This window comes from Hippocampus guttulatus, chromosome 17 (assembly GCF_054856545.1).
Source record: "Hippocampus guttulatus isolate MCC_2025c chromosome 17, RoL_Hgut_1.0, whole genome shotgun sequence".
Taxonomy (NCBI): domain Eukaryota; kingdom Metazoa; phylum Chordata; class Actinopteri; order Syngnathiformes; family Syngnathidae; genus Hippocampus; species Hippocampus guttulatus.
The window spans coordinates 1180323-1197015 of record NC_141277.1 but is presented as its reverse complement, the minus strand read 5'-3'; the positions used below and the strand labels follow the sequence as shown (position 1 = coordinate 1197015).

Here is a 16693-nt window from a genome sequence, read left to right as displayed (position 1 = left end):
ATCCATCCATTTTCTAATCCGCTTCTCCTCAAGAGGGTCACGGGTGTGCTGGAGCCTTTCCCAGCTGTCTTCGGGCAGTAGGCGGCAACCTTTTATTTCTTTTAAATTTTAGTGTATCATTTATCACGTTGAGGGTCGCAGGGAGCTGGACATAATCTATCCCAGTTGAGTACAAAGAATGGCAGTTTACATCCTGGACTGGTTGCTAGTAAACCAAAGGTCAAATACAGGGAAAGCCAACCAGTCACACTCACATAAACGCCCTCCAGTGATTTGTAACTGAACCCGCACTAGGCTGCATAGATGCCAGGCAAATGAACCGCTACATGATATGACATGAAGTATAAAAAAAAAATACTTTGAACAACTAAAGTATGTGATGGGCTATGCATTGTTATTACAATACATACTGTATGCCGGTCAGATGGCACCATTCACAAGTATCAATACCTCATAATGGGTGGCAGTTTTGCTTGTGTGTGTGAGAACTGCTGACTCACTGTGAGTTGAGCGCTGACAGGTTGGCGGTGTAACCGTCCCATCTGTTCAGCCCCTGGGCCCTGACGCCGTGCAGGTCACCTCTGTTTTACTTTCACTAATTGGCTTAATGAGCCCATGTCTCGGTGGGCTATCGAACAAGTGCGGCTTCACTTTGCAGGAGCAGAAAACACCGATTTTCTCTCAGCTTCTGACCTAAATACAATGCAAATACACATTCTGGCTCTCACACACACACGCATGCCGCTCATTTCGCTGTCTGGCTCACATTGAGACACGGAACAAATCCAGTCAGCCACTGTCACACGTATGTGGACGATGCAGGATTTAAATGTCAAATTGCGTCAATTTGACAGTCATCATCAGTGTCGTCCCAAAGAATTGAGTCAACTGATACGTTTGATTTAAATGACTTATCAGGTAAAAAAAAAAAAAAAAATGCATCATGCTGTTGACTGTTACGGTCGTACAGAAGAATGGGAATGGATGTCTTCTTGAATCTACTTTCCTTAATGGGCTAAAACACAAGGCGATAAATGACAAAAGCTCATCCCGACATGTTCGAATCGAGCAGGATTACGTAATTCTGGGGTCCCCAACCACTGGTTACGTATGTGTGAACACATATGTATATATATGCGTGTGTATGTATATGTGTATATGTATATATATATATATATATATATATATATAAATTGAGACATTTTCATGACTTATTTATGTATTTATTTAAAAAAATTATTTTTCTCTTGTAGTTCCTTCGGTCATCTAATTCATATTTATCATGTACAGTGTTATCATCAGCCTCTACACTGAGTCACCATCACCATCATCATCATCATCATCATCATCACAGTGGCCCCTTGAGGGTGTGAGCATCCCGGGGACTTGTTGCAGATGTCTAATTGTTGTCTTGCACCACCAAAAAAAACACCCAAATACAGCTGAGCGGTTGGTAAAAAGAGAGCTTGAGTAGAGCTTGAAGCCTTTTCTTGCATAGATCAAACCCAAGAGATTCATATCCAGATTATACCATTGTGTATGCCACTGCATATTTGTGTGTGTGTGTGTGTGTGTGCGTGTGCAGAGCTCTCGCATTGCTTTCAGCTTTTTCTCTGGCTACACTATAATCCCTCTGCAGAGCCATGACCACTGATGGTGTTGACCCTTGAATAAATGCTGCTTTCAAACTCATTTTTATTATTTTAAGAGTCCAATGCACAAACGAAGCAAGGCCCTCTCGGTGTGGAACTGGGCCAAAGAAGACATGGAGGGGCGCCAAGGGGGAGGACAACAATAACAACAACAGAAGCAGCAGCAGCAGGAGCCAGCAAGATAGCCCCCTCCTCCGATGCGCACGGAGAAACGGGAGGTGTATTGTCTGAGCCCTACATAATGACCTCCAACAGGCCACTGAAAGCCCAACGCCGCGCAGCCCGATGTCCATTTGCCGGAGACCACCGACGCTAGCCGAGTCGCCATCGGCGCCGTGTGCCCTTCGTGGATGCGAACAGATTTACACTGAGCGGATGTGAAAGATGCCATTGAGTCTGGCGACGCCGCAGAAAATGTTCTGCGGTGGGTCATCGGTAGCCTGTGGAGAACTCGGAGTGCCGGACGGCCATCTATGTGCTGCTCAGAGGTTCCGTGGGTGCCACCAGGTACCGGATGAGATCCTGAGACCCATTGAAGGACCATCGTGATGCAGCGGGTCCCGTGTTCCTTCTGATGCATGATAAGGCTCGGGCGTCGTGGGACTGGAGTGTGGAGGCAGTTTTGACAGTTTGGTTTCCATCAATCGTAATGATGATGCTCGATTCTCAACGCAATGACCAAAGATTTCCCATCGGAATCGGTCATTCATTGAGATCTGGGATGTGTTGTTTCAGTATTCCCTTCATTTATTTTTTTTTTTGTATCCTCCTGCACAGTCTTCTTTTTTTGGGGGGGGGAGGGGGCACCTTGAGCAAAAGACAACTGAGGTTAAGAACCGTTAGCAATCTGCACGGCGGAGGAAAGATGGAACGAGTGAGAGCAGAACGAGGAGAGGAAAGGGAGAGGGAGGCGGTCTCATCATTCCCAACGGCTGCACCCCTCCTCCATTGCCATGCTTCAGCGATTGTGATTGACAGTGTCCAACCCCCCCACCCCCCCTGACACACACACGCACTCACAAACAGATACAAATGCACTTATCGGTGGTGAAATTTACACCACATAAGAACCACGAAAGCCTCTTGGTACTTGTTGTGGGTGTTTGTTCTTGATTTGTGGTTGTTTTTGTTCGTGTCGTGTTTGAGTCTGCGTGGTCGTTGCGAGAGCACAGTGGCTTGCTGAAAGTTGAATTATTCATTTTCTATACGCTTTGTCTTTATTAGAGTTGCGCATAAACTAGTGACCCCACATGCACGTTTTTGAAAAGGGGCTGGTGCACGGCCTCGGCACAACTTCATTATGATCCATTCAGGAAGCGAAGGCAAAGTCTTACTGTCATCAAATAAAAACGCTGTTTTCAGTGCGAGGGCCTCACCGTTCAACCCAGGTCAACATGCTATTGACCTCTGATCTTCAATTGCACCCCTTTCATTTCCTTCTTTTTACACACACTGACTCTGTTTTGTCTGGTGAGGACCCACTGCTGAATGACACTATTCCCCGTTTGTTTCCTGCCTTAATAAAGAACACACGTACACACACTGTAGGTCTCCTTTGTGTGTGTGTGTGTGTGTGTGTGTGTGTATGTGCAGAGGAGGTTGGTTTGAAGGCAATGACGGATGATAGTGAAGAAAGAGGTTCCTTCTGTCTGTTAACACCCATAAACTACCAATCTGTCAGCCTTACAACGTGCGTGTGTGTGTGTGTACGTGTGCGTGTGTGTGTGTTTGACATATTGGCTGTCCACTGCTTGGTCTCAGGAGACGGCAGTTGGAAAGCCTGTGGCTTCTGTCTTGATTGGTCACGGATGTCAGACGCACATGCGCCTCACACACACACGCACACACACACATATATACTGAGCCATCGACGTATAATGCGTGTGGCGAATGTGTTGCATTGTCCTCAAAGCAGCAGACGTGACCGCGCGTTGATGAGGCTTCGGCATCTGTCAGAAACGACAAAAGCGCTCATTTCGAGTCCAATAAGCGATGCGTTGGATGACTCGTCGACATCAGCAAATGGCAGCGAAACACTTGCAAGCTCACCTTTTAAAGAAGTATACGCCCGTCGCTGAGGAGATGCTAAGACATTGACTAGAATTGACGTGAAGAAATGTGGGTTGCCGTGCTAAACGCAGGTCAAGCATCCGCGTGGTTTGAGAAGATGTCGTTCTCTCTTTCCTCGCGGTGGGTTTGCCCTTCTCTCAAAACACCGCAAGTTGCATCGCTGCTGCGGTTGAAAGGCCTCAGACATGCTGCGAAGCGAGCTGATAATGTCCTGTCCTTGACTACTTCTGGAGTCATTTCTCACTGAAGATAAAAGCCGTGCGTACGCGCGTTAGTTAGTCAGGCCTTTGTGCACTTTTAGGGCTATTAATGTGCCTGCTACACCGTCCCCCCCCCCCTTTTCTCTTAACTCATTCACTCCCAAAGACGTTTTTAAACGTCTTTTCAGACTTGGTCTAGAATTGGCTGGTACTGAATGAGTTAATCAGAAAAGTAGTTCATTATTACATAGTGCAGGGGTCCCCAAACTTTTTCCTGTGAGGGCCACATAACTTTTCCCTTCTCTGATGGGGGGGCCGGTGTCAGTTTGTAACAGAAAAAGTGTGACGATCGTAGGGGAGCTTAAAAAACAACATTTCAAATTTTCTGCAGTTGGGGCCAATCTAGGAAAAGGTCATAAAATTTCAAGTTATAAAAATTATCAGTGACGGGTCATTTTGACCCGAGGACAACAGGAGGGTTAGAGGGCCGGGCCAAATGTGCTGACGGGCCGTATCCGGCCCGCGGGCCGTAGTTTGGGGACCCCTGACATAGTGAAAATGAACAAAGGAAGGAATCAATTCAAGGTTCGGATGGGGTTGTAAAACTTAACCGCTGACATTGTCGTTCATCTATCGGTCTATTCTATAAAGGCAAAAATTATGCGTAGCCTGCCCGGTTATTTTTAAGTTTGTTTTATTTGATTTGATTTTGTAAATCCTTTTTCGGCTTCCGGTCGCCCAGGATCGACGTGTTGGGCACCTCTGATCTGAGTGTGCATTTTGTTTACTTTTTGATATTTTGAAGAACAGCTTAGTGTAGAAAGTGCCAGTATCCCACAAAGAGATTTTCAGAATTTTATACCGTATCCATTGGTCGGGCAGTGTTGTTGCTGTAAAACATTTGTGTGTGTGTCTCACACACACACACAGCTCACTGACCATTCAATACTGTCTGGCAGTCCTTGTCAAGATGTGACAGAAACTATGATAAGGTGTCAGTCGATAAAAATGCTCATCCGTCGGCACTTGCACCCCCCCACCTCCCCCATCCTGCCATAGCCACATACACAAACTGTCTTCCCGTCTCTCGCACTGCCGGGTCTGGTGTGACGATTCCAAAGAGACACAGCTTCAAAGCTGGAGAAGGAACAATGAATTTGTTCCTGACACACTGGTCATCCCAGCTGACTTTTTTTTTTCTTTTTTGGCCAAGTAACCAAAAACATGCACCGGGAGTTTAATGGAAGAGTAGATGTCAAACTGCGGTCCTGGAGGGCCGCCGTCCTGCGTGTTTTCCATCTCTCCTTGTTGCAGCACACCTGATTCAAATGGACTGGGATCGATATCGGGCTTCTGCAGAGCTTGCAGATGAGCCGATCATTTGAATCGGGTGTTTTGCAACAGGCAGAGATGGAAAAACATGCAGAGCCCAAACGGGCCGAGGCCGGTGGTCCGGGGGGGGGGGGGGGGGACCCCTGCTGGAGAGAATGACGTCAGAAGTCATTTGCACAGCAGGCAATTTGTAAAAATAAAGAAATGGAATTGATTAAACGAGCGGCCGGCGCTGAACGTGAAGTCCTTTGTGAGATCTTGTTGATGTTAGTAAACGCGCGGCGGCATTGGGAGCCTTCCCCAGCTTGCGCGGCATCTGCGCTTACATGTTACCACCACGACGAGCGCCGTCCTTACAAGCTCGGAGTCCTCTTCCCACGAGAGTGATTCATTTCCATAAATGATTTATGCACGAGCGACAGACGGCGAGTCGTATTTGCATTTCGCCGCGCGCGCGTACTTGTTTGTACGCGCGTATAAGTCGGGTCAACTCTTCCCGTTTTACATGCGCTTCATTATATGCCAAGAGGTCAACGCATGCAAAATCATCGACGAGCGGAAATCAATACGCACGCAAACACTTAAACGCATGCAAATGAAGACGCACGCGTTGCAAGGTTGGGAAGAAATGTTGAACCCCGGGTTATGATATCGAGCCCGGGTCGCCCTCACGATTCTCAGAACGTCAATGTCTGTCGTTGTTTTGACAGTTCTCACCTTGAACTTTAACATTTTAGGAGCGAGCCTCTAAAATGAAAGGCCAACGGCTCACATTTTCATCCAGGTTCTGACATTGCATTTGTTTGAACCCGAAGGGGTTTTTAGAGTTAGTTGGAAGTGCGGAGCCGTGGAGCTTTTCCTCCCTCGTCAGTTCAGATTCCGGCAATCTCCTTGTAAATCCGTCGCAGGCTGCGGCTTTCTAACTTGCCATCGAAAGCTCTCTGCTTCTCCCGTCGATGCCGTCGGTGAACAAGCCTCTTGCCTGCGCATGCTCGTGGCTTCGAACGACGCGGAGCTGCACATATTTTCACCTTCCGCCTCTGGAAATGCTTTCCAGATCAAGTTGTTTTCAGAGCGGCGGAAGCCATTTGACGTTTTGACCCGTTTTGGGTCCATGCTTGCCGCATCAACTCCATGGCAACCGGCACTGAAAAGTTCTCCCCATGCCGCTGGAGATCACGCTAATAGGAAGAGTTCATAAGATATTCCTTGATCTTAAAAACATGATTCAAACAGAAATGAGAAGATGAAAGAAGAAAATGAGGCGAATAGTGGATTAAAAAAAAAGAGAAAAAAAGAATCGTCTCCTCCCATCTATTTGTATTCTGTTCAACCTTCTATTTCCATCCTTGAAAGGCCTTTCGCTTTTTGTTGTTGCTGCTGGATACTTTTTTTTTTTCCTCTGGATTTTAAGGAAGTCGCCGTGTGATCAAAGACCGGCCCAATCGCTCTGACGCCAGCTTCCATTTGAAAATGCCGATTTGCTCCTTGAGGTGATCCTGCTTGAGAGCTCAGCGTCTCTGTGTGAAGGCTCCTTCTTTTCTGCGCTCACAACCGGGCGTCCTTTCCCGCTCGGGGTCGGCACGAGGCATGGATGAAGTCAATGCGATCAATCGGACATCCAACGAGGTTCTTCTTCTTCTTCTTCTCCTTTGGGCTTGTCCCTTTTCACTGGCATCGAGTCGCAGAAGGCGTAAACAATTCGGGTCATATTCAATCGCTGTCTTGGACGGAGAATGAAAGAATTGATAGGGGGCTTTATTCTGGCAACCTTACTTCTAGTTAGCTGCCGATGTCTGGAAATGTGCAAACGACCTCATGATCGTGTCCAAATGCAAAACGGTATCTTATGGCTGCGGTCCAGTTCAATCCATTTTATTTGCAGAGTGAATGAGAACAACAGAAGTTTGGTAAAGGCACTTTAGATATCGAGTCGGCCTCGAACCGCACTCCTCACACATGGGAACCCCCCCCTCCCCCCCACAACAAAACAAAACAAAACAAAACAGGCCTCTTGTGCCGACTCCGTTATTGCCGTTCGCGGCTTCCCTCCAGTTTGTCGCGCGTCCCTCGCAAGGCGCGCGGTTGACAAGCCCACGTCGTCTCATTAAGCACCTCTAATGGGTAGACGGCGGCCTTGCGGCGCTGCGCAGCCGGCTCCGTGTACTTGGCGGTCGGCCACGCAAAAGCCGCCTCGGTCTGCTTCTCCGCTTGTAGCGTTACCTCAATTATATGCGCCACTCTCGCCTCGGTGGACCGCAGGATTATCGAGAAACGAAATGCTTTCATTGGCTTGATGGGCCTTGGCTTACTTTCCTTTTTAAATCTTAATTCAAACGTGGGGCTCAAAAACAGCAAAGCAGTACTTGCAGTGCGCGAGCCCGAGACAGGAGTGCCCCCTCCCCAAAAACTCTCTCTTGTCTTGCGACTAGTTAAAGAGGGCGGCGTGTATACAATAATTCTTAATTTTTCTGGTCTTTTGACCAAAGCCTGCCACAAATGTTACGCTATGACACACGGTTAATTTATTTCATTTGTGGGGAAAAAAATGCACGTCTCCTGAATGCAGAATAGTTCCTATCTGATGATCAAGTGTCTGATGGTTTGTCTGTCCAAAATGAAAATCAATTAATCATCTGCACACACACTCGAAACTAAAAAAAATAAATAAATTAAGAAGAAGAGAATTAAGACTAGTTGTGTAAATATCAAATGTGCGCGGCAGGGTTTGGGAAGCTCAGATGTGAGATTACAGAAGGGATTATGGGAATTATAGTTCAATGAGACACAGAGGGTGGGTGACAGGTGAGACTTGTTAATGAAGGCTTAATGCGAAAATGCTTAACGCACGCGCACACACATCAGTGCTGTCCAGCTGGTGTGTGAGCTCAGTGCAGATGGGACCCTGGTTGGGAAACTTGTCTGACGGCAGAGTCGTAATTTGGGTTTTCATGAATGAGGGCTTGCGATGGGCGACGGGATAACGGCAAGACAGCGACACGACTCCGTTTTTCGGTAGGCCTTCAAAAAAAATGAGCGCGGCTGGCACCGGCTCCCTCCATTTGAGAAAAAAAAATGAATACACAAGTCATGCAGTGGAGTCGAAACATTCTCATCCATTCATTTTGTCACACGTTTGACAGATTTGAGACATTTCTGCTGAATGATCAATTCACAACATTTTGACCATGATGTGAAATGTCGCAGTGGATTCTTTGCACTTGCAATATCGGCCTTGTAAAAATGCATCTTCCTGTAATTCCAATGAAAAATTGGGAGTCGCAGTGCTGGATACACTACATGCTCGCATACTGTATGTGATCTAAATGGGCTTTTTATCATTTAGCGCTATTAAACTCGCATTTTCTTCAGCTCAAGTTTTCTTTCCATCTTCCGCCTTTGATTTATTTTCTTGAATTTTTCTTCTTTTTTTTTTACCGTGGCATGCTTCAGTTGGCACAGCGTTTAAGCACACACACGCGCACGCGCAAATACTTGGCTGGTCCCCAGAGTCTTAATGCACTCTTCTTCAAGGCTCTAACCCGCCATGTCAGTCACTGGGAGAGTTGCTGTTTGTTTTCAAACGGGGTTGGCTCTCGCCCGCATCGCTGTCCTCCACTGGCATCTCTCCATTCAAACTCCCGGGTGGCTCCGCTTCCTTCAACCTCGCTATCACCGTGATGAAATGGGTTTCAGAGTCCCGCCTTCTTGTAGTGTCAGGCCTATAAAAACCAAACCTATTCATTTAATTTGAGTTATTTTTTTTTTCCTTCTAATTGTGCATTTAATATTAGTCACTGGTGATCACTATGAAATCACTATGATTTAGTTTGCCGCGTTCTACATCAGAAATCATTTTCCTTTCTTTAAAAACTAATATTGAAGAAAGCGAGATACGAAAAACGGACACGGAGAATCTCGCCGGCGAGAAAAGGATCTCATTTCGCCGCCCGGCCATTGCTCTTCATGATTTGTTGATGGAATCCGTGGCGAGAGCTAGCATGAAAACAGAGCATCAAGGACTGAGCAGCAAATACAATCAATGAGAATCTTCAACCAACCTCGTCGCCAATGGCAGCCATATTAGCATGCGCGCGCACTCCCACGCCGACTGCGCGAGTCAATTGTGGACCAGTTAAATCTATCTATATATTTATTTTTTTAAGAAGCTGCGGCGCTGATCGCCGTGTAAATGAAATATGGACACCAAAAAGATTTCCGGGCAGTGAGATGAGAAGAGAGATGGCAAGCAGACGGCGAGTGATAACATCAAACTGCAGGACAACTAGGACAAGGACACGCTGATGAAGTGTGTGTTTGTGTCCCCCCGTGTGTGTGTGTGTGTGTGTGTGTTTGAGAGAGACAGAGAGACCGATGGGAGTGAGTAGAGATAGAGCTGTCGAGATAGTGATTTACCGATTGAGCGGGAGTAGGGGGACTGCTGAAAGAGAATCAATAAGAAGGAAACCATGAAGCAAAAGATAGAGAGAGACATAAATGAGGGGCAGAAAAGAAAGTCGGGGGGGGAGGCGCGGCAGGCAAGGGTTGAGGGACGCGCGACATGCGGCAGTGGATGAAGACGAAAAAGGATGAGACTTGAAATAAATCTGTTGGCTTCATTGCGTTGGCTTTACTATAATACTCGGGAAGTTGAAACGAAATGTTCTTTCGACTTGTTATCTCAATTTGGGATATTTTCTCAGCCAAACTTTTTTTTTTTTGTGGCAGTGGGGGCCAACCTCTTTTTCACAGACCGGTTGAGCCAAGCATATGCTGTTCGCGGAGCGGCAACCACGTTTTTCATTGCCTTTAAATTGCCAGTTTTAAAGCACTGGTAGCGATAACAAAGATAATTACAGGATAGAGTGATTAAACGCTTTAGTCACAGATTTCTTTTTCATTGATTTCAAACAGTGCTGTTCTACTATACAACAAATGCAAAATAAAACGCAGCGAACTACAAAAAATAAAAATAAAAAGGGGCCAATCCGGAATAAGGTAATAATAAGGTCGGCGCTCCACAAAGTGTCACTCTCGAGTTGACTGCGCCTAATTGACCCCTAGAGTCACTTTACCGTGACAGCGAATGAATACCACTTCATTACGATCCGATTTCAAGCTTAGGCTCGGTTAGGCGAGCAACACTTTTTCAGATGTGGCTACTATATTTTTCCTAGCATTTGGTGCGGTGAAGTTTGAGCCTTCAACAAGTCACACACGAATATGGAATGTAACCAGGGACGTTACGCAGAGACGCGTTGTTCCTTTCCACTTCTGTCGTTTGCTCCTTTTTAAATACGAGGCCGTTCCATGATGCGACTTCTTATACGGAACCTGCGAACACTTCCCGGGACCCCCGCGGGCGCCCTTTGACCATGCAAACTGCCTCTCTGATCAGGATGAAAGGCTGTTTTTCGTGGCGCCAACATCAAACGCAAGAAGCGGTGCGGTCGCCGCCGCTCGCTGCCATCTGAGCCTTTAGCAAGATGGCATTAAGCATACCAACATGAAAACAAACGGGCTGATAGTGGCGAGCTGTCATCCTGCACCACATAAGGCTACGTTCACACCGCAGTTCGATTCCGGAATAATTTCCAAGTTAGTGATTGCAGGGACACGCCCTAATGTAAAGACTCAAAGCGAAGCGCAGCGATTTGGGCTCACGTTTGCCCTTCGAAGCACCGGAGAAGACTCCGATTTAGAAGCAATGAAACGGCACTTCCGATTCACCTGCAGGCTTGTATTGCAAAATCTATAAACCATCGCCGCCGCCATAGTTTTTCCTTTGTCTTTTACTACCTTTGTTGTCTAACAATCTCTTTATGTTCCGCTACCGTTCCAATCGTGGCGTGATCGAAAATAAGGCGGCCTCTGGGAGACAAATTGGCTTCCCGGCTGTAAACGACACCCTTTTTTCAGGGTAGTTTAGCGAAACATTAATGCGCTACGGAATGAGCGCCCGGTGCGTTTTGATAAAACGCGTCGACGGGAAGGCCGTTAAGGAGGACGCATCTGTCCTTTCGATAAACAATGCTTGTTTTAGTGACGCACTCCGGATTTCCGCGCGCCTCCGGCGCTTTAGCGCGTTTTCCCATTCGTGACGCCTTACGTGTCGTGCGTTCTTCTCCCTTTGGCCGCAGCATCCGAGGCCTCTTCCTCCTCCTCGATGAGCCCGCGAGGTTTCGCGGACTTCGCGTTCACGAAGGAGCCGCAAGACACGGTGACGGTGCGAGGCGGCGCGCTCCGGCTCGACTGCCAGGCCCGCTCGGACACGGCGTCCGGAACCCCGACCGTCACGTGGAGGAAAGACGGCGTGCTGCTGGGCGCCCTGGTGGATGAACGGCGGCGGGAGCTGGCCAACGGATCCTTACTCGTTCACAATATCGTGCACTCGCGGCACCACCGCCCCGACGAGGGGGAATACCAGTGCCTCTCCACCCTCGAGGGCCTCGGAAGTATCGTCAGCCGGACGGCGAGAGTCACCGTGTCTGGTAAGGTGCCGCACTTTTGGCCGCCGCAGGGGGGAGTTGCGGCATCTCGAAAGAAAATGAGGAAAGGGGGGTGCGCTCAACGGCAGCCGAATTCCATTTCGACCTTCAGAACAAAAGAAGAACTCGTGATCAGATTCACTGAAAACATTTTCGGCGAGCGAATTCCTTCGGTATCCTGTTGAATAAAATGCTTTGAAAAAACGCAGAGCCCCGGGCGGGAATAAAAAATATTTCGGTCAAATTGGAAGAAGACAAAAAGCTGACAGAAGCAAGAGTTGGGGCCTAATAATACATTACAGGGCAAAATGCTAATGAGGAGAGGAGGCTTAGAAAAATTCAATTAGCGTCTCCGTGTATGCAAACGGATACAACCGCAAAGTGGGAATTAATTAGCGAACGCTCGGCAGGTGGGTGTGAACGCTGGAGATTAAAGCGGCCGCTTTTCCATGTTAGGCATTGCGTTTTACTCGCGCAAATGTATTGAAGCTTTTTCGTGGTTACGTGCGACGAATATCCTTTTTCTTTTCGATGACATCAGAAGTGTAAAAGGCAAAAACCTCGTCCGTTGCTTTCATTTTCGCGCGCCGCAGACGACACGCAAACATTTCGACGCTCGCGCCTTCATTTCCACCCCACGGGACACCGCACATTATTTATGAGCGGCCGTACTTATCGAGACCGGCTTAATGAATGGTGCTTCATATAACCTACGCGTTAAAATAAAGGTCGCAAACTTGGGCCAGTTTTATTGTGACACTGTTTTGGCCGCCGCGTACGTTTTCCGATGTTGCTCACCGTGGTCCAAGGAGTGCTCGGGGAGTTGGAAAATTACAGGGAACATTGGATGTGACTCTCCCTCTTTCCATCCATTTCGCAATTAGTAGTCGGTCCTCTCTAGATTTGGACCCAGTGAGGGAGAGGAGCCAAAGTTTGACCGGCAAATGCAGATAATAATTGCTCCCAAGGCAGATATCCAGAGCAACTTTGTCCCAACATCCTTTGCCGTCATTTGCGTGTCATTATCCGTCTGATATATTGAATGTGTTTGTCAGACAAAAATGAAAAGTGTGGGGAGAAAGCAAGCCCGATCAGAGACGGACGGAGGGTTGAATATCGGGGCTGACGTGACGCCACGTTCAGGTTTGGCTTCTGCGTGCTTCTCCTCGATGCTTTTCGCCCCCCCCCCCCCCCCCCCCCCCCCGAGCCCTCTTCTGTAACCTCCTTTGGTGCACCCTCCTCCGTTCCCCTGCCGCTTGATTTGACCTGTTTTTCCTGGCTTTCTCCCGATTCTCTTTTTATTCCGTTTGCTGAAAATCGAGCAACGTGGCCTAAGATCACATCAGTTTAAGAACCAGGCTTCTGATTTATTCACGAGTTAAGCGATGTAAACAAACAACCATATCGTTATTTATACGTTTATGTTTCCCGCATGTTTCGTGTGTGTCATAACTGAGGGTGTCACTTTTTTTCTTTTTTTTTTTTGCACGAGCGGACGCATCGGCTCCGACCAGTTGATAGGCATATCCTCTGCCGCGAAGCGCGCTGCACCCACGCGGCGCGCGGAGCACCAAATTTGCTCGAGGAAGGGGAGAGGCAACGATTGCCGCAATGACAGCACTCGACATCTCTGGCGTCAGAGGGATTCTTTAGATGGCACTTGCGGAGCAAAGAGCGAGTTGTTGACATGTTGTTCCAAAGACACCGTGAGTCAGGAACAAGTAAGACAAAAAAAAAAAAAAGGCAAAATGAGAGCAAGTTGGAGGGTGATGAAATAAAACGTCGTTGCGCTAACCACCAACTCATGAGATAAAAATCCCCCGAATACATTTGATACGACGTTTTTAAATTAAAGTCTACGTTCGATTGGTGACAAGTCCAGTGTGTTCGTCCGCCTTTGATCGTCAATCAGCTGGGATCGGCTCCGTTCGACCCGTGAAAACGGAGGGACGGGAGAACGGCTGCGCGCACGTTCTTTCCAATACGTGCCTTGTTATGTTGCCCTTTGAAAGGTCATCGACGGTCCGGGTGCTGTTGGAGGGGGGTGGTCGGTTTGACTGACGCTCAATTAAAACAAACAAACATGCAAAAAAAAAAAAAAAAAAGATCTTGGTCTGTCTCTGCGCGGCCCAGCACTGGTCCGCGGACCGCTGTTTGAGGACCGCAGCCATAAAGGAATCGATAAATATGCAGATTTATGCTGAGCTAATGGCGCAGAACTACGCACGACTACTTTTTTTGTCGGCATTCTTCGAAGTATCGTGTCTTGCTTGTCTCCAGGTCCGCTAAGAGTAGTCGTCCCCACCGAGTCGGTCTCCTCGCATCTCGGCGACACTGCGCTCCTGCGTTGCGAGGTCTCGGGGGAACCGACGCCCGTCATCCGCTGGCAGAAAAACCGAGACGATCTGCCGATGACGTTTGAGCCCTCGTCTCGCCTGGCGGTGCTGCCGTCCGGTTCGCTGCAGGTCAGCCGCGTCCAGCCGCCGGACTCGGCCACGTATCGCTGTCTGGCCGACAACCCCGGCGGCACGAGGACGGGGACGGATGCCGAGCTGCGGGTGCTCCCAGGTGACTCCCCTTCCGTTGATGCGCGGCAAATACGTTGATTGACACCTCGCCGGAACACGTGTTCACAGGATTAGCCGCATGCTTTTCAAGATGCCGATTAAAAAAAAAACTGGAAATAAACGTGGAATTGCCAAAGTCAAACATAACACACCTCGGATGATTTAATTTTTTTTCTCATTTAAAAAAAAAAAAAAAAAAGGATTTCCATTGAAATGAGGGTATGTATAAATCTGATCCAGGGTTAAAATGTTCAATTTTTAAACCGTTTTTTTTTTTTTTTTTTGTGCAAAGTCAATGTTTGAATTTCTTGTCATCCAAATGTAAAACCCTTCCGAATGATGTCATTCATGAGTGCAATGTGGCGTGACCCTTTCATGTGCAATGTAGACAGAGAGGAGGGAGGGAAGGAATTTTTCCCGTCAAGTATTCACGTGACCGCTTCGGCTGACGGACAGACTAGACTCCATCTGTGAGTTAGCTCTGTTTTCCCAGCGTTTTGTTTGACAGAAATGTGCACAGCCTTGTAACGGGAGCACTCCAAATGACTAATTTCCCTTGATTTTGTACAACGTTGTACCCCGTGACTGCAAAATCTTGAAAATCAATCGAATTTACAAGTCGGGGTCGAAGGATTGCGAGTGCGATCGTCTCCGCTTTTTCAGAGTAGCATCTAATTCATTTACAGCCGGGGCGCCCGATACCTGGATCGCCATTAAGCGGTAGCCCGCGGTGTTTTTAAGACGATATATTTTTGTGTTGGTGCACGCTGCACCCTGAGCGCGACCTGCCTGTTTCACTTTCACCCAAAAAGTATTTGAAAAATGAAATCAAATGAAACCGCCGGTCACCTTTGACCCTACGTTGGCGCAGGACCTGCATCACGGGAAGTCGTTGGCGCTCAGTCGTTGCAATTGCAGCTTGCCATCAGAGCAGTTTTTTTTTTTTTAATTGCCGGTGTTATTGTCATTCAAAGTTGGCTTCATGTACAATTCACCGACGGCACCGGCAAAGAATGGCAATCTGGAGCGCCAGATGTTAGCTGCGTGTGCGTCGGCGCGCAGCGGCGTGCGTCGTATGCACGCGCGCGCGCGCGCGATGACTGGTCCATCGCAGGAGGTCGGTTGCTTGAAAAGTGGATCAGCAAGGTTTGGGCGGTAGGATCGGTCAAAGCAATGAAGCAAGGTGAACAATCGCAAACGTCTCCTGCCAAAGGTTTGATGAATCCAGAGGAAAATCCGAAATGTGGACACACGTACTGTATATCGTGCTCGGTTCTTGCCTGGCGTTCACCTTATTCGGCTTAAGATGTCAGCGGGCACAAAACCCAACGCGGTAAGATAATTCAGCGAGGTAATAAATTGAAAGTGACAAGTAAGCCGCGTGGGAGAGATGCCTGGCGGGCTGGTAGAATTTGCGCTTGTGGAGAAAGACGACGAGTGCACGGGTGAGCTCTTGTTGTCAAACCGAAACAATGCAGAAAGCTCGAAAGCCGAGCGTCCGTGACAATACCGGCGTGCATCTCTCAGCTGTGGATAAGAGATGGGCCAGAGTGGCGGGGGCTGGAGAAGCTGTCAAAAATTGACATGGAAAAAACTACAGGAGACTTTGGACGCACGCCCCCGATGGGGCAAGTTACACTCCATAATGAAAAACGGTTGCGAGATGGAACGTTGAATACAATGTCTTTATGTGATCTTCCGATATTTTTATTCGTTTTCCCTTCGCCGATGCACTGCAACTTGTGATGGGGGGTGGGGGGGGGGGGGGGTTATGTATTTTTTTTATTTTTGACTCATTCACTCCCAAAGACGTTTTTTAACGTCCTTTCAGACTTGGTCCAGAATTGGCTGGTACTGAATGAATTAATGGAATCATTGGTGTTATATTCCTTCATATACAGTAACTGTGTTCATTTTCATGCATTGTCTCTTGCCTTTCACACAATGACAAAGCGTGACTGATTTCACCCCCCCCCCCCCCAAAAAAAAGAGTCAAATCTAATGATTACATTTTGTCCTTTGCCGAGCTTGATCGGCTTTATGGTCATCGGTTCAAAGTTGTTAAATTGGCATGAAATACTGCTGACGCATTTATTTTTACCGACGAGGTTGTGAGTCTCGGTGCTCGGTTTTACTTACTTACGAGCTCTCCCGTTTGCACATTCGATGAAGCCAAGAAGCTCGTTTTTTGGCTTGCGGTTAGAAGCCAGCGAAGCTACCGATTGAAGCTCAAGGACAAAGTGCAAACTCCGCAGAGAGTTGAAGCCGTGCACAAGGGGCATCCTGACATCTAAGCTTCCCTCCCCCCCCGCAGGCATAGGAAGTTGCGCACAAATCGCGTCCGGATGAGAAAAGGGTCCACGTTTGCACTGGAAAAAGCCGCC

General features: G+C 47.9%; 1 protein-coding gene across 3 annotated transcripts in view; it reads left to right on the top strand.

Moving 5' to 3' along the window:
• dcc (DCC netrin 1 receptor) overlaps positions 1 to 16693 on the top strand; it is a 93094-nt gene that overhangs the window by 17893 nt on the left and 58508 nt on the right. For 2 of the 3 annotated variants that reach the window (XM_086134967.1, XM_086134966.1), the window contains exons 2-3: positions 11395 to 11745; positions 14023 to 14310. The exons of the other annotated variant lie outside the window; for it this stretch is intronic. In XM_086134967.1, the coding sequence (XP_085991093.1) occupies positions 11395 to 11745; positions 14023 to 14310 (639 nt within the window). The remainder of the gene's footprint in view (positions 1 to 11394; positions 11746 to 14022; positions 14311 to 16693) is intronic. 3 annotated transcript variants of the gene reach the window in all.